Source organism: Leptonychotes weddellii, chromosome 10 (assembly GCF_054177405.1).
Source record: "Leptonychotes weddellii isolate Sample4059 chromosome 10, ASM5417740v2, whole genome shotgun sequence".
In the NCBI taxonomy this organism is placed as follows: Eukaryota; Metazoa; Chordata; class Mammalia; order Carnivora; family Phocidae; genus Leptonychotes; species Leptonychotes weddellii.
The window spans coordinates 20,084,271-20,102,412 of record NC_138378.1 but is presented as its reverse complement, the minus strand read 5'-3'; the positions used below and the strand labels follow the sequence as shown (position 1 = coordinate 20,102,412).

Genomic DNA, 18,142 nt, shown 5'->3' with positions numbered 1-18,142 from the left:
ATAAGGAATTGCTTTTTCAGGGGTGCCTGTCTGGCTCAGTCGGTAGAGCATGCAACTGTTGATCTCTCGGGGTGTTGAGTTCAAGCTCCATGTTGGGTGTGGAGCCTACTCAAAAAAAAAAAAAAAAAAGAGGAATTGCTTTTTCACATTGTACCATTGAGTATGATGTTTGCCATAGGTTTCTTGCAGATACTCTTTTTCTGGTTTAAGAAAATTGTTGAATTTAAAGGAACTTTTTTGGGCGCCTGGGTGGCTCAGATGGTTAAGCGTCTGCCTTCGGCTCAGGTCATGATCCCAGGGTCCTGGGATCGAGTCCCACATCGGGTTCCCTGCTCCTTGGGAGCCTGCTTCTCCCTCTGCCTCTCTCTCTCTCTGTCTCTCATGAATAAATAAATAAAATCTTTAAAAAATAAATAAATAAAAATAAAGGAACTTTTTTTATTGTATCTGTTTAGATAATCATATGGTTTCACTTTCTTAATCTAATAATGTGGTAAATTTTATTAAGAGATTTTTCTCCTTTCTTGACTTCTTTTTGGATTAACCAGGTATTTCCACTTTTCTCCTGTTAGCTTATTATTCTTTTAGTAGTTACTCTGCAGATTACAACCTGCATCTTTGACTTTGTAAAGATTACCTTTACCACTTCACAGATGATGCAAGGACCTTAGAACACTTTTATTCCCTTCCTGACTTGTGTACTATTGCTGTGAAGTGTTACAGTTCTATAAATAGTCTAGCTGCTACAAGACTTTGTTTTATGAAATCAATATTACAATGAATATTTACTTAGCTTTACCTACTTTTTTTTTTTTTAAACCTCTTCTTTTACTCTTCACTCCTTTATTTCTATCCTTCTACTTAGAATCATTTTCATTCCTAAAGAACTAAAGCAAGGGGCACCTGGGTGGCTCAGTTGGTTAAGCATCCAACTCTTGATTTTGGCTCAGGCCATGATCTGAGGGTCCTGGGATGGAGCCCTACATCAGGCTCTGCACTCAGCTGGGAGTCTGCTTGAGGATTCTGTCTCTCCCTCTGCCCCTTCCCCCACTTGCATGCACTCTCTCAAATAATCTTGTTTTTTTTTTTTTTAAGATTTATTTATTTGACAGAGAGATAGCGAGAGCAGGACACAAGGCAGGGGAAATGGGAGAGGGAGAAGCAGGCTTCCCACTGAGCAGGGAGCCTGATGCAGGGCTCGATCCCAGGACCCCAGGTCATGACCTGAGCTGAAGGCAGATGCTTAACGACTGAGCCACCCAGGTGCCCCCTCAATCTTTTAAAAAATATTAAAAAACTAAAGCAAAAGAACTCTGCTCAGTATTTTAATGCAGTATTTGTCTTAAAATGTCTGTATTTGTTCCCCCACCTTTTTTTCAGTAGTATTTTTGCTAAGAATTGTAGGTTGGTATTGATCTTTCAATACTTTACGTCTTTGATTATGTTCTGATTCCCAGCCTTTCTATTAGTCATCTGTCAGTCTTCCTGCTACTCCGTTGAAGAATCATTTGTTTCTCCCTTCTGTCTGCTTTTAAGATTTTCTCCTTGTGTTGTAGTTTTATCGGTTTTACTGTGATACGTAGGTGTGGTTTTCTTTGCCCAGTTTGATGTTCACAGGGTTTCCTGAATGTTGGGCTTTCCTAACTTTCATCGGTTTCAGACAAGTCCTAGCCATTATTTCCTCAGATTTCTGCTCCATTTTATTTCTTCTCTCATGTGGGTGCCAATGACACATACGTTAGACGGCCGTGTTTTATGTTTCTTCATCCTCTTTTCTGTATTTTCCTGCTCAGGGCCTCAGTCTGGATATTTCCTGCTGGATTATTTTTTTTTTTTTAAAGATTTTATTGTTTATTTATTTATTTGAGACAGAGAGAATGAGAGAGAGAGCATATGAGAGGGGGGAGGGTCAGAGGGAGAAGCAGACTCCCTGCCGAGCAGGGAGCCCGATGCGGGACTCGATCCCAGGACTCCAGGATCATGACCTGAGCCGAAGGCAGTCGCTCAACCAACTGAGCCACCCAGGCGCCCCTTGTTGGATTATTTTATAGGTCAGCTGTAACTAATGTATTAAACCCATCTCTTTGCAGTCCTAGTTTCAGTTACTCTTATTTTTTAATTCTAGAGTTTCCATTTGATTCTTTTTGATCGATTCTTGTTCTCTGCTGATATTCTTCATCTTGCCACATATTTCCTTGGACATATTCAGTTATTTAACACCCTTGTCCAGTAACTCCAGTATCTACATCCCCTATGGGTCTTTTTTCTGTTTTTTTTTCTCTTTTGGTGTGCAGTCATTTGGTCCCTTGTCTGCTATGCTTGGTAATTTTTATTCAGAAACTATATATGAAAACAACTTGGCTCAGGATGATTTTCTATTCTTCAAGAAAGGATTTACTTTTCCTTCTTGCGGGCACTCAGAGCAGGGCCAGATCAACTTAATCCAGTAGGGGATTGAACTGTTTCAGAGCTGGGTGTTTTGAGACAGTCTATTTCTACTTATCCTCATCCTAGTGTGCACTCTCCAGGGAATCCCAGAGATAGCCTGTGGTATGTTGGAAGCCACTCCTCCCTGGCAGACGATGAACTCCAATTCTCATCTCTCCCACTCAAGACTACGGGAAGCATTGCTTAGCCTAATGCACTCTCCTGACTTCGGTAGTTCTGAATCCAGTTTTGTTTTCCCTCTCCCTATGAAACTGCCTCAGGCTCTGCTCAGCTTCTCAGCCTCCTAAGCACCACCTTCTGCTTGGTTTCTCGGCCTCTCAGCATTGTGCTGCTTATAAATTGGGAGATGCCACAAGGTACAAGCAGTGCAGAATATCAAACTTGCCTGAATATTGTTTCCCTTCTTGCTGGGGTCTTAGCCTCTCAGATTCTGGTTGCTTTGGTAATTTTTCGATGCCCTTAAAGTTTCTGGGTTTGTTTTTTTTTTAATTTTTTATTTATTTATTTATTTATTTATTTATTTGAGAGAGAGAATGAGAGAGAGCACATGAGAAGGGTTAGGGTCAGAGGGAGAAGCAGACTCCCTGCCGAGCAGGGAGCCTGATGTGGGACTCGATCCAAGGACTCCAGGATCATGACCTGAGCTGAAGGCAGTCGCTTAACCAACTGAGCCACCCAGGCGCCCCCTAAAAGAACCTTCTGTTTCTGGGGTTTTGTTTTGGTTTGTGTTTTACTTAGTTTTTTCACTTGTTCCTTGTGGGAGGGTTCGGTTTGTCTCCTGCTAACTGGTTTTTCACGGCCAGAATCAGAAGTCATTAGAATTTTCTAATGTTGTATCAGTCTTGTATTACCAGAATAAACCCAGATGCATAATGATATATTATTAGTATATTAATGGGCTTGATTTGATAATATCTGACTTAATAATTTTGCCTTTGTTCATGAGAGTTGGCTGGTAATTTTCCTTTCTCATACTTGTCCTATTTTAGCATAAAGGTTATCTAGCTTCATAAAATGAGTTTGAGATGTTTCCTCTATTCATATGCTTTTTTGTTTAAGAACAAAATTATCTTTTATTTCACTGTTTCTTAGAATTTTTAAAAAAATATCTTTTCGGGGCGCCTGGGTGGCTCAGTCGTTAAGCGTCTGCCTTCGGCTCAGGTCGTGATCCCAGGGTCCTGGGATCGAGCCCCGCATCGGGCTCCCTGCTCGTGTTCCCTCTCTCGCTGTGTCTCTCTCTTCAAATAAATAAATAAAATCTTTAAAAATATATATATATATATATCTTTTCCAGGGGCACCTGGGTGGCTCAGTCACTTAGGCGTCTGCCTTCAGCTCTGGTCATGATCCCAGGGTCCTGGGATGGAGTCCCACGTCAGGTTCTCTGCTCAGCCGGGAGCCTGCTTCTCCCTCTGCCTCTGCCTCTGCCTGCCGCTCCCCCTGCTTGTGCACGTGCTGTCTCTCTGTCAAATAAATAAAATGTTTAAAAATATATATATATATATTTTCCAGGGGCACCTGGCTGGCTCAGTTGGTGAAATGTGCGACTCTTAATCTTGGAGTCATGAGTTCAAGCCCCATGTTGGGTATAAAGATTACTTTAAAATCTTTTAAAAATATTATCTTTTCTACTGTGGTTATGTCATATGGTTCTTTTTCTGTTCATAATATTTTTTGTTTGCACCTGTCTCCTTTTTATTTTGATCAGTCTGGCAGGGTTTGTTAATTTTATTAACCCTCTATTATTATATGTTGGTTTATTTATTAAATTTCTCCTGTCTTTGGGCTCATTGTAATTGTTCCTTCACTAATGTCTTAAATTGGGTACATTTTTTTCAGCCTGTCCTTTCTAAAAATATGTTTTGAAACCTCTGGATTTCCCTTTAAGTACTACTTTAGCCATATCTAACAAGTTAGGACATGTAATATTTCTAACTTCTACTGTGATTTCCTTCACCCGTGGGTTATTTAGAAATTTATGTTTTTGTTTTTTAAATAAACTCTACACCCAACGTGGGGCTCAAAATCACGACCTCGAGATCGAGTCACACGCTTTACCAACTGAGCCAGTCAGGTGCCCCTATTTTTGTGTTTTTAAACATAAGAGTTTATATATGAGAACTTCAATCCTTTTTTATGGCTGAGTAATATTCCATTGTATGTATATACCATTTTATCCATTTATCTATTTTTTCTGAAGATTTTATTTATTGATTTTTTTGAGAGAGAGAGAGCGCACGAGAGGGGGGAGCGAGAAGCAGACTCCCTGCTGAGCAGGGAGCCCGATGTGGGGCTCAACCCTGGGACTCTGTGATCATAATCTGAGCCAAAAGCAGTCGCTCAGCCATCTGAGTCACCCAGGCGCCCCTCCATTCATCTACTGATGAGCACTCGGGTGGCTTCCACCTTTGACTACTGTGGACATTACCACTATGACTATCGGCACACAGGTAACCTGTTTACTCTCTCTCTTTCCCGTTCTTTGGGGGTATATACGTAGGAGTGGAATTTTTTAGTTATATGGGAATTGGATGTTTGACTGTTGGACAAACTGCCAGACCACAGCAGCTGTGCCATTTTACATTCCCACCAGTGAGGCACAAGGGTTCTTGCTTCCCCACATCTGTGCCAACTTTGGTCTTCTGGTTTGGGTGCTTTTATTTTATTAACAGCCATACGAATGCGTGTGAAGTAGCGTCTCATGGTTTTGATTTGCAGCTCCCTAATGGCTAGCAATGCTGAGGAGAAGCTTACTGACCACTGGTGTCATCTTTGGAAAAATGTCTGTTCAGCTCCTTGCTCCTTTTTTAACTGGACTATCTTTCTGTTGTTGGGCTGTAGGAGTTCTTTATATTGTCTGGATGTTAACCCTTTGTTAGATATGTAATTTGCAAGTAATTTTCCCATTATGTGGGTTGTCATTCCACTTTCCTCATAGTATCCTTTGATACATAAAAGTTTTATTTTACTGAAGCCAGATTTATCTTTTGTTGCCTGTGCTTTTGGGGTTTTAAACTACTGCCCAATCCAAGGTCATGAAGATTTACTGCTTTTATCTAAGAGTTTTATAGTTTTTGCTCTTAGATGCCTTCTTCAGGGTCCAGCTTCATTCTTTTGCTTGTGGGTAGTTTTTCCAGCACTCTGCTGAAGAGACTGTCTTTCCCTATCCACACTCATTCTGGAATGACAGAATACTACATGCAGAGAAACTCACTCAATACTTTTCCGTTGTTATAGTTGAGAAATTTGCTGTTGAATTCATTTCTTTAGCAGAAAGATTGTTTTTAATTTTTCCTTGCCCTTTGGCTGCTTTTTAGGAGCTTCTCGGTGTCTTCCGTTTTACTGTCAGTGTGAATTTGCTTGGGATTCATTTGGCTTCCTGAATGCCAGGTGTCACTAGCCATTTCTGGGAAGTTCTATATCATGAGCTCTTTGTGTCTTCTCTTCCATTCTCTCCTCTTCTTGTAGAGCTGACCGGTGTACACGGAGGCCCACTCTCTTCAATATCTCTCAGCCCCTTTCTTTTTTTTTTTTTTAAGATTTTATTTATTTATTTATTGGAGAGCGAGCGAGAGAGAAACAGCATGAGAGAGGAGAGGGTCAGAGGGAGAAGCAGGCTCCCCGCCGAGCCGGGAGCCCGATGTTGGACTCGATCCCAGGACCCTGGGATCATGACCTGAGCCGAAGGCAGTCGCTTAACCAACTGAGCCACCCAGGCGCCCAGCCCCTTTCTTTTTTGATCTCTTCTTTTTCATATTTAGTTGCTGCTTTTATTTCTTAAAAAATGAGGTGCCCGAGTGCAATCTTTTTTTTTTTTTTTTAAAGATTTTACTTATTTATTTGACAGAGAGAGACACAGCGAGAGAGGGAACACGAGCAGGGGGAGTGGGAGAGGGAGCAGCAGGCTTCCCGCGGAGCAAGGAGCCCGATGCAGGGCTCGATCCCAGGACCCTGGGATCATGACCTGAGCCGAAGGCAGACGCTTAACCGGCTGAGCCACCCAGGTGCCCCCGAGTGCAATCTTATGGTTGGGAATTCTCAGGAGAGACCTTCCCTTTTATTCCTTCTCTACTCTAGACCAAATGTCTCCACTACCTGCCTTGAGAAAGGAGGTGAGGAGTGGCTCATTTTATTCCTGGCAGCTTAGCTATTCATTAAAAAGACATCTTGTTTTGTTACTAAGCAGTCGAAGTGTTTCACACCAGGAGCCTTTTTGCTCCTCTTCTCGTCCTCGGGGTCTGGAGGCGGGCTTTACTCCACAGTGGCCCTGGTTTCTGTGACGGTGACAGCCTGGCTTTTCTCTTGTGTGCTAGTTCCAAGCTCCGTTGTCTCTCCCTCTTCTCAGAGCACCTCCATCCTGGCCTCGAACGACCGCTTGACATATTCATGGCTTTTCATCATTTTCTAGCAACAACTTTCTGGGGAATGTTCATGTGCCATTTGCTGTTCCTGTCATCGGTGTAGCTCCTTTTTACTTACTTTCAAAATTCTTCCTCGATGAGCTCGTGTAAAGTAGATCACTGTGAGAGAGGGGCCAGGCCTGCATCCCAGGAGGACAGGAGTTCCTAAGACACAGGGACGGGGGCTGTGTTCAGCCTCGTCTTCTCTCCCGTTACGATGCAAAGGCCCCCACCCCTTGGTGTTGAACCAGGTTCAGGAAAGCTCTTGGTGCAGTCCGCACCCCCTTTTCATTTCAAATACGAGATGACTAGCTTCTCCCGTCAAGGCATGCTGCTTTGGAGAACTCAAAACTGCCACCTCAGTCCAGACTTGCAGCCCACGTTACACCCAGTGCTACTGAGTTCTGTCACAGGAGAGTTCAGTGTCGATTTCTTCTTTACTCTGTTTTGCTTCACAGGGATTCTCTGGTGCCTGAGAAACAGTACTGGCTTTATGCCACAACTACTAAAAGAACCTTTTTTTTTTTTTTTTAAAGATTTTATTGATTTATTTGACAGAGAGAGATACAGCGAGAGACGGAACACAAGCAGGGGGGGTGGGAGAGGGAGAAGGAGAAGCAGGCTCCTTGCTGAGCAGGGAGCCCGATGCGGGGCTCAATCCCAGGACCCTGGGATCATGACCTGAGCCGAAGGCAGACGCTTAACTGACTGAGCCACCCAGGCGCCCCCTAAAAGAACCTTCTGTTCCTGGGCTGAGCCCTTCATGGCTAACTTGCCTGTTGGAATCTATTTGCTTATATTTTACGAGACTTTTACAATTATGTTCAGAATGAAAGTGGTCTATTCTTGGCATGTCCTATCTGTTCTCAGGGCTCCTGAAATGAGCGGTGTCATTTCCTATGTTTATGGACTCTCCGGAACAGTCTGAGTATATAATACCAGGATTTTCCGTTCCTTGAAGGTTTTATCAAATGTCACCTGTAAAACTACATAGTTGAGCTTGGTTCCTTTTTCTGGGAAGATTTTTAACTTCTGCTTCAGTTTTTTAAAAACAGCTTTGATCTAATAAGATTTTCTGTTTCTTCTTGACTCTATGATAATTCATGTTTTCCTGGAAATTTTTTCCATTTAAACTCAATTTTCAAATCTATTGCCATAAAATATCCGTAGGAACTAGGGCATGGGGCTCACTTTATCTGTACTGTTTGCATTTTTCACGAGAGCAGATTAAAGTGGGTGTAAAATGAAGACCAGATGCCATTCACCAAATGATGACTGGTAACCTAGGGGGGTGGGGGATAAAAGCCCCGATCCTGCCTTCTACCCCAACAAACCCTGTGCTCTGCTCAGTCTCTACCTTCTCTTTCTCAGTCTTAGGAAAAGTCCTCAGTGCTGTGGGCAGTGCCCAGCTACTGATGTCCCAGAAATTCCAGCAGTTCCGGGGCCTCTGTGAGCAAAACCTGGTGAGTGTGATTCTTCTTCCCCCACCGCGGGCCTCCAGCCTTTGCTGGAATTAGCCCCTCTAAGCCTCTGTGCCCTCCTCCCTAACATGGAGAAGGTGCTGGTGATGCATGTCCGTGCCTTGCACAAGGAGAGGGCCTTCCAAATTTCTAATGCCTCTTCAAATAGAAAAGCGAAGCCTGTGTGAAAAAAATCAGCACTGATTTGTGTTAAACGTGCTCTAAGACGACCGGTGAGGACTGAAGACATACCACCCCTGGCTTGCTGGGTTTCCCTCTCTTTCAACCTTCCCTGTCAGGAGGGCGGCTTTTCCTGGGGAAGCCTTGCCTCACTCCACCTGGCCAGGGGCAGCATGCTCCTAGGGCAAGTGTTTGTCTCCAGGACCTGCAGGGGTATAGCATTGGCTGGGGCAGTCACCATGAGCAGTGTGTTGTCGGAGAACAGACTAGGGGGACAGAACAGAAACCCCGTGGATTCTGTAATCCTACCCACCTGGCAGGGATCCTGGCTCCTTCCCGTCTTACTGAGCCCATGGCCAGGAACTTCTGTACAATGAGAACAGCTCTCGGCCTGGCATACAGTAGGAGCATGAGGGCCTTCCTCCTGGTAGCCCTATAGTGGTGGTCAAGGCCTCAGTCCCTTGTATGTGCAGGGACTGCTTTCATGATGGGACTGTCTTTCTCCCAAAGATCTGCCCCACCAGGGCTGGCAGTGAGCAGGAACTGGCTTCATTCCCTCCTACAGATCCTGATGCTGGGAATGGGGGAGCAAGACAAGGCCTCCAGAGACCCTAACCAGGGCCGGCAGGGCCACGAGGCCATACTTGGGGTGGGGTGCAGGACAAGCGTCTACCTCACTTGCCCCACTGATCCCCATTCTCCCCCCCCACAGAACCCTGAAGCCAACCCACGTCCGACAGCCCAGGACCTGGCCGGGTTCTGGGATCTGCTACAGCTGTCCATCGAGGACATCAGCATGAAGTTTGATGAACTCTACCACCTCAAGGCCAACAGCTGGCAACTGGTGGAAACCCCCGAGAAGAGGAAGGTGAGCATGGAGCAGTGCGGAGGGGAAGTCCAGGGACAAATTCCTGGTCGGCACTAACGCTGCCCACATCGGTCAGTGCTGCTTGGCTCCCTTCTCCGTGTGTCGTTTTTGAGCTGGGGGCTCACATCCATCAGTGTGCGGGGTCCATGCTCGGCTCTTGTCCAGCATGCCGCTCGCTCTGTGTCGTCCAGGCTGCCCCCTGAAGCATGCCATCCCGCCCTGCATGTTCAGAAAGGGGGTTCCTAGGAGAAAGGTGCCCACAGCCCTGAGCACAGATAGACACGTGGCTGTCGGAACTCTGGAGGCAGAAGATCAGTCCTCCTGGGGCCAGCCTCTTCCGTGAGGCGCGGGCTTCCTTCTGTAAAACCGTGGCACCCAAGGACCCCTGTGGTTCTTGGGTACTGGCCGTGGCCCTGGTGAGTTCTTCTGACCCCCCGGAAGAGCCTGTGACATGTGGCCTGGGAGTCCAAGGCCCCGAACTTAAATCCCGGCTCAGGCCGTGAGACTCGGGCTCCCCGTGGTTCAAAGCAGGGGTGGGAAAGGTGCTCTGTCCGTCCCTTCCTGCTAGAACATTCTAGGATCCTAAGCTTGCTTTTTGCTCCTACGCCTTGTGCTATTCCATCATCGCTTCTTGTGGCTTTCTGATTCCACGTGTGTGTTGCTTGTGCCCGACGTGGGGAGGCTGGGGTGGAGGCTGCAGCCACCAACATCGAGCGGGAGGGAGCACCCCACAAAAGGTGCACCTTTATTTTATTTTTCTTCCCTCCTCACTGTCTCACTAAAGGAAGAGAAGAAACCACCCCCTCCGGTCCCAAAGAAGCCAGCTAAATCCAAGCCGGCAGTGAGCCGCGACAAGGCCTCAGATGCCGGGGACAAGCAGCGTCAGGAGGCCCGCAAGAGACTCCTGGCGGCCAAGCGGGCAGCTTCCGTGCGGCAGAACTCAGCCACAGAGAGTGCGGACAGCATCGAGATTTATGTCCCTGAGGCCCAGACCCGACTCTGAGACCAGGAAGCAAACAATTTTAAGTCATTAAAAAAAAAAAAACAAAACCCACACAAACTAAATGTGAACGGAACACCATTTTCTCAACCTTTAAGATGGTTATTCTGTCCAGAGACCCTGAGCCAACTTTCAAATTGACGCATACAAGGGCTCACAATTTGGCTTTTTTGGGTCCCTCCCAGCTTTAGGTTATGAAGACTTCATACAAAAAAAAAAAAGTCAACAGAAACACAAAACTCTAAAACGTTTTCTCCCCTCCGGCTGGCCGCGGTGGGCTAGGTAGATGGACCTCGGCACCTCCCGGCCCAGCCTCCAGACTGCGGTCTTTTTACTTCTATCTCACGAGAACTCGCACTAGCTTGTTTACAAGACGAGGACAGTCCGAGGACAGCCTTGGGCCCCTGCCATGCCCTTCCTCCTCCTCCCGCTATCCCGCTCTGACCTTGCAGTTTCCGTTCTTCTGTTCCTCTCCTCTCCCTTCAGAGCTCACACAGGCCACCGTGGTGGCGGCCAGCTTGCCCTTGGCCCCGCGCGTCTGCCAGGCCGGAGGCCAGAGCGCCCAACGTGCGCCCCTGCCCCAGCGCTCCTCACGCTCACGCGCACATGCAGGCGCGGGCCCCGCAGCAGCAGCCAGCCCCGGGCGGGGGGGTGCGGGGGTGGGGGGCTGGCCTCTCCGAGAAGGGGAGGAGGGTTCAAGGCTTTGGGGGGGGGGGGACAATGAGATAAAAGCCACCGTTACCACACTCCAGACTCCCGCCTCTTTCTTCTCTCCAGCCCCCCTTCCTTCGGTAAAACGTTTGACTCAGAGTGACTTGCAGGGGACACTCGAGAGAGGGACCCCATTTCCCAGGGGTCGTCTGTCCCTGGCTGAGCCTGTGTCCAGCACCCAAGGGGCGGGCGGCTGTGTCTGTACGTATGTGTACATATGCACATAGACCTTAGAGTGTATATTTAACAAACGCCCATCTGCTCACCCATGCCCCCCAGCGCCGCCGCTGGCTCTCGGGGCACCTGGCAGGAGGCGGGTGTGTGAATAGCATATATTTTTACATGTACTATATCTAGGTGTGTGTACAAGTGTGTGTAAAAATATATACCTTGTGTGTAAGCGGCCTTTTTTTTGGTCTCCCACCTGCCCCCTGCCGTGGGCCCATCTGCCCCACCTCTGAGTTTCCTTTTTTTTTTTTTTTTTTTTACCCCAGTCATCCTTCTCTCTCCTGCCCCCCCAGTCCCACTCCCAGGATGGCGTGAGCCCTGAGCTGCAGAGGCCCGGGCCTGCAGGGTGGGGGCGGGCAGGGGGAGGGGGAGGCCCAGCACACGAGGGCTGCTCTCAACCGCAGAGACCACAATGGCATTGGAGACGTCCTCGCGTCCGGCACTCGCTGCAGGGGCCCCGGGTGAACGGAGGGCCTGCTCTGGGGCCCCATTCCAGCTTGGCCGCCATCTGTGACCTTGGGCAAGTCACTTGACCTCTGTGTGCCTCAACTTCCTCCTCTGTAAAATGGGGACAGTCCCTGCCCCTCCCTACCTCACAGGCATGTTGTGAGAATAAATGAGGTAACGTGTACCAAGGGCTCATGGTGTTCTTGCAGCGGGATGGGCCAGGCTGGGGAGAGGTGGGCGGACACCCCGGGAGACTGAGCCAGACCCCCTGCCACACGGCAGCTCTTCGGAGACAGGCTGACTTGCGTGTAAACCATCATTCCGGCTCTGGCACAGCCCGGCTCGTGACCCTGGGCAAGAAAGCAGCCCCCGGTTCCCTGACCTCAAAAATGAGTAATACCCACCTTAACCTGCCTCCTGTGAGAAACAGACGCTTAATCCATAGTTGCTCTATGGAAGCCAAGCTGGGCTGCCCTGGCCCTCACCCCACACCCCAGGACCGGAACTCCGTACCCCCCAGCAGCTGCCTCCCCCTGACAGTCATTCACAGAACCACACTCTGGTGGAGGAGACCGTGAACGAGGCCTACGAGAGTTCAAGTCTACCACGGGCGGCAGAAGACGAGATGCAGCGCCAGGAGGCTGCGGGAAGCTGCGATGGCAGCATCTCACGCGGCCTGGGCAGGAGCACTCTGCTCCATTCCAGAAGCACGGCGGGTATTAACCCGCTCTGGGGGACGGCGAGCCCGGGCAGAGTGCGTTCTAGGCAGAAGGACGTTCAGTGCCAATGCCCGGTGGTACGAACCTGCCTTTCAGAAGTTCTTGGGCCAAGCTGAGCTGCAGACACCTGGTCTCCTCCCTCGGCCCCACCCAGCTAAGATGCAGTGACCTCGAGCTCAGAGGGTGCACAGAACTGCCTCCCAGGAGCTTTGTTCAGGCTGACCCCCCCTCCCCCCGGCGGCCCCTCCTGAGCTCGGCTCCTCCTGCGGGCCAGACCCCCTGTGCTCAGAGCAGCATGCCCTCCCCTCTGGATCGTGTTAGTGGTGGCTGAGCACCTGCTGACCACAGGCGGCTCCGATGACCTCCCGGGGCTGGCACTCCCTGGACCTACCCCTGCCCCAAGACCTGGCGGGGGGCGGGGGGATGGCTAGAAGAGTAAGCGAAGAGGTTCCAGGTTGCCTTGGGCACTGAGCCAGACACTCAGAGGTGAGTGAACGCCGGACGGGGCCAGGCTGGACTTGAGGGGCACCGACCAGCTAGCAGCCCAGCTCTACTCCTGACGGCCTCAAGGGAAGAGGGGGGACCTTACCCCTCAGGGCCTGAGTGTTTCTGCTACAGCGGGCGAGGGGCCTTGACGGTTGGGTAAGGGTCTCTGGCAGGGAGCCTGCATTCCCTGCAGCAGAGCACCACGATGTGCAGAACTGGGGCCTCCACGGCCCGCCCTACTGACGCCAACAGCTGAGAGAACAGGATAACGAACACCAGGTCCTTTACCCAGAATCACCAACCATCAACACTGTGCCGTATTTGTACCAACCCTCACTTGCCCCACCTACCCCGGAGCCATTTGAAAGCTAGCTGCAGACACCATACTTCACCCCCAAACACACCAGGCAACGCCTGAGAATAAGAACATTCCTGCACGACCACAATACCATTGTCACCCTCTAATTTAAAGAAGGAGTGGTCCACGAGCCTCCCCCCATTACCCAGGAGAGCGCCCAGTACCCAGACATGAATATGAAAGCACAGCCACACTCCAAACACCCCAATAATGTCTTCTCTGGCTCTTCCTTTGTACCCGCCCAGGATCCACTAGGGATCATTCACTGCTTTCGGTCATCACGTCTCTTTAGTCTCACTGAACCAGACCTGACATTCATGACATGACATCTTTTAAGTATCCAAGCATCTTGCAGAGTGTTGCATGATCTAGACTTACATATTCTTGTGACTAGATTCGGATTAAACAGTATGAACCAGAATATGACTAAGATAATAAATATCCCATTCCCTGTACTTTCAAGGAGGCATTTGTCTGTTTAGGAAAAGACCAGAGAAGCTGCATTTCCAAAGCCCAGTCCTGAAGGGACAGAAAGGGTCAGGAGGGAGAAACTGCAGGCTGAGGGGTGCTGGCAAAGAGGCAGAGGGAGACGGAGCCTGTGCGCTGACCCTGGGTCCCTGAGAATCAGCCTCAGGGCGGCACATCCTAGAGCAGGAGGCCCAGGGTCCTGAGTTCCCAAGCCTGGCGTCTCCCCCACCCCATGGCCTGAGCAGAGAGAGAAGACGGGGCTGCAGCCAGGAGCAGCACTGGGTTCCGAGGCCTTCTGGCCAAGAAGGCAGGACAAAGCCATTGCCAGGTGGCCTGCCAGCCAGGAACCATGTGGATGCCGGCACAGCTAAGTGCTCCGGAGGATACCCAGCCCAACTGAGAAGCTGTTCCTACCACCATCGCGGCAGTGTTCTTTTCTTTTCTCTTTTTTTTTTTTTTAAGATTTATTCATTTATTTGAGGGAGAGAGAGCAAGTGAGCAAGAGTACAAGCAGGGTGAAGGGCAGAGGGAGAAGCAGGCTCCCCACTGAGCAGGGAGCCCGACGTGGGACTCGATCCCGGGACTCCGGGGTCATGACCTGAGTCAAAGGCAGATGCTTAACCGTCTGAGCCACCCAGGCGCCCTGGGGTGGAGTGAAACACAGAATGAAGTTGTGTCTCCTGCGCTTTGGAATCTGGCTGATCTGGAAAAGCAGTGTGGCCCTCACTGCCCCTCCCCCGGCAGCCAGAGGGTCTTTACTAAAGTCTTGCCTCCGTTGGCTCCAGAAGTCACCCTCCGCTCAGAAGCCTTTGCAGCCCGCCCAGGGCCAGCAGGAGAAAACCCAGCTTCTTCCCCTTGGCCTGAGAGGCCCCTGCCCTGCTTTCCAGCTACAGCTCCTATGGGATCCATCCCCTCTGTGCTCTGTCCTCCAGCCTCACCTCAGGCCTTGCACGGGGAGCCCCACCAATGCAGTTAACATTACCCCAGCTGGCAGTTCCTCGGGGAAACCCTCCCAAAGTACCTGGGCCAGGCCAGGCTGGTGCAAAACCCCTGCTCTGGACTTGGAGCATGAGAGCCACTTGGCTTGTCTTTCTTTGTTGCAGTCGCTGATGTGATGCTGCTGCTATCCGTGTGATTATGAGTACCTGTCTCCAGCAGGAGACGGTGGGCTCCCAGAGGGCAGGAAGCGAGTTTGCTCACCAGCCTCAGTGCCTAGCACAGACGAGAGAAAGCTTCAAGACTGTTACTTCCTGGCTAGCTCAGCCGGTGGAGCGTACGACTCTTGATCTCGGGGTGGTAAGTTCGAGCCCCACGTTAGGTGTAGAGATTACATAAAAATAAAATATTTAGGGGAAAAAAAAGGAACTACTATTTCCTAAATGAGTGAGCTTGTTGGGGGAAGGAGGGGTGGGACTTTAGAGAAGACTCTGAAGGATGAGCGGGAGTTCTCCAAGCTGAGGCAGAGGAAGGCCAGCACAGAGGCAGAAGTGTGAGGCTGCTGGGGCACAGGAAGGGCCTCAAATGCCAGGTTAAGTAAGGGCTTTGAATGGAGCAGAACCCAGCTGCCCATGAGACGGGGCCTCCAGTCCCAGCTTCCGGGGGGGCCGTGGTCCCCTAGTGACCCAGCCAGCATCAGGGTTTAATCTCTGGCACACGTGTGCAGAGCCCAAACCCAGTGATGCCCTGTGACCAACAGGGAACATGGGCCCTGGGCGGGGGGGGGTTCAACTGCTAACGCCTCTAACCTTCCGGAGACTAACAGATGACCCCCACATCTGAATCTGCAACCCTAGTTTCCACTCACATCTCTACTTGGATGGCGAACAGGTGCTTCCAAATTGAACATGTCCACCAACGAGGAGAAGTAAAAGGAAGTGAGAAGGACCAGAAAGTCACCACTGAGCAGCTGTCACACAACTGAATACCAGTGGGTGTTACAAGTCGTGGGTGGAAGTTTGCTGAGGAACAGAATATTCGGTCTCAAAGGAGCAGCCCACAAATTACTTACTCATGAACCTACTGATTACAAAAGGGAAAAATGTAACTTTCTGATGGATAACCCGGCAGACACTACCTTAGCAAGATGGCTGAAGTTATTCTTGCCAGTGTTGGGAAAAATTAACATCCTACATCTCCTGTTGAGATACACTGAGAAGGGCACAACATCATTCTGTGATATTCCTGTCAAAAATCCATCACTTGAGGGGCGCCCGAGTGGCTCAGTTGGTTGAGCATCGGACTCTTGATTTCAGCTCAGCTCATGATATCAGGGTCGTGAGATCGAGCCCAGCGTTGGGCTCTGTGCTCAGAGGGGAGTCTGCGGGAGATTCTCTCTCTCTCTCTCTCTCCCTCTGCCCCTCCCCTGCTCATGAGTGCACGTGTGCACACACACTCTCTCTCTCAAATAAATAATCTTTAAAAAAAAAAATCCATAACTTGAAGCTAATCATGAGGGAGCACCATGTAACTGGCCTGGACTCTCCAGAAGTGTCAATGTCTTGAAAAACAAAAGCTAAGGAACAGTAACATATTAAAAGAGATTAAAGAGGGGCACCTGAGTGGCTCAGATGGTTCAGTGTCTGCCTTTGGCTAAGGTCATGATCTCCAGGTCGTGGGATCGAGCCCCACATCTGGCTCCCAGCTCAGTGGGGAGTCTGCTTCTCCCTCTCCCTCTCTCCCCCTGCTTGTGTTTTCTGTCTCTCCCTCTCTCGAATAAATAAAAAAAAAAATCTTTAAAAAAAAAAAAAGAGATATTAAAGACATCTCAATAGATGCATAAAAAACATTTGGTGAAATCCCCAACACCCTTTCATGATAAAAACACTCAACCAGGAACAGAACTTCTTCAAGCTGATAAAGGACATCCAAGAAAAACCCACAGCTAATATCATATTTAATGGTGAATGACTGAGCTTTTCCCCTAAGATCAGGAACAAGACAAGGATGTCAGCTTTTATTAGTTCTTTTTTTAAGATTTATTTATTTATTAGAGAGAGCGTGTGTGCAAGACAGCAAGTGAATGCGGGGAGGCGGAGGGAGAAGATTTTAAAGCAGACTCCCCGTTGAGCATGGAGCCCATTATGCGGCTCCAATAGGGGCTCCATCCCAGAACCCTGAGATCATGACCTGAGTCAAAATCAAGAGTCGGACTATTCAACTGACTAAGCCACCCAGGTGCCCCCGTTTTTACTACTTCTATTTGATGTACTGGAGGGCAATGTTGCCCAGGCAAGAGAATGACTGAATGAATGAAACCCAGAATGGGAAGAAAGAAGTTAAACTATCTCTATTTGCAGATAACATGATCTTTCATAAAGAAAATCCTAAAGCATCCATAAATAAACTATTAGTTAATAAATGAGTTCAGTAATGTTCCTGGAAATAAGATCAATACACAAAAATCAACCGTAGGGCGCCTGGGTGCTGGTGATGGTTGCACAACAATGCGAATGTGCTTAATGCCCCCCAACTACAGATTTCAAATGGTTAAAATGGTAATTTTTATGTTTTGTTGTTTTTGGTTTTTTTTTTAACACCCCCCCACACACACACACACAAATTAAAGAAACATGATAACCTTGGACTGGCTCCTGGACCAGAAAAAAAAATTTCTGTAAAGGACATTACTGGGATCACTGACAAAACTTGAATATGGATTGTAAATTAGATAACAGTATTAAATCAATGTTAAAATTTTTCTGATTTTGATAAATGTACTATGGATTTGGAAAAGAATCTCCTTTTCAGGAGATACTCACTGAAGTATTTCCGGGTAAAAGGGTAATGAACAATGCAAGCTACTCTCAAATAATGTTGGCGGGGGCAGGATATACACACATACACACAGACACACAGAAGAGACTATAATAAAGGCAAATTGTTAACAACTGGAGAGTCTGGGTGAACTCTTTGTATAGTTCCTATACCTTTATTGTAAGTCTGAAATTACTTCAAAGTTAACAGTTTCTAAAAAATTAATAGGTCCAAAACAGAACTGAGCTCTCCTCAAATCTGCTCCTTCCACAGCCGACCCGTGTTAGAAACAGGTCGGCTCTCTCCCACTGCTCAGACCAAAACCCTTGGAGTCATCCTTGACTCTTCTCTTTCACACACATTCCAATCCATGTGCAAATTCATTGGATGCAACTTCAGAATAGTTCCAGAATCCCACCCCTTCTCCCCAGCACCACTGCTACCACACTAGCCTGAACACATCATCTTGCTGGAAAGCTCCTCACTGGTCTCACCCAGAGGGGTTCAGTTAAAACATAAGCCAGATCATGCCGTCCTTCCTCTCACAACACTGATGTCTCATGGTGGCCTTACAAGGAGCCCCTGGCAAGGCCCCCACTGCTTCTCAGACCTCATC

General features: G+C 48.6%; 1 protein-coding gene and 1 long non-coding RNA gene across 11 annotated transcripts in view; one reads left to right on the top strand and one right to left on the bottom strand.

The window, feature by feature from the left end:
- DLGAP4 (DLG associated protein 4) overlaps window positions 1–10,441 on the top strand; it is a 139,433-nt gene extending 128,992 nt beyond the window's left edge. For 8 of the 9 annotated variants that reach the window (XM_081832877.1, XM_081832876.1, XM_081832878.1 and 5 more), the window contains 3 exons: window positions 8,220–8,311; window positions 9,201–9,356; window positions 10,141–10,441. In XM_081832877.1, the coding sequence (XP_081689003.1) occupies window positions 8,220–8,311; window positions 9,201–9,356; window positions 10,141–10,359 (467 nt within the window). In that variant the 3' untranslated portion in view covers window positions 10,360–10,441. Of the gene's footprint in view, window positions 1–8,219; window positions 8,312–9,200; window positions 9,428–10,140 lie in introns of all 9 variants that reach the window. The other variant, XM_081832879.1, reaches the window with a different exon arrangement.
- Window positions 1–18,142, bottom strand: part of LOC102733102 (uncharacterized) — a 118,244-nt gene that overhangs the window by 39,993 nt on the left and 60,109 nt on the right. The window lies entirely within an intron of this gene.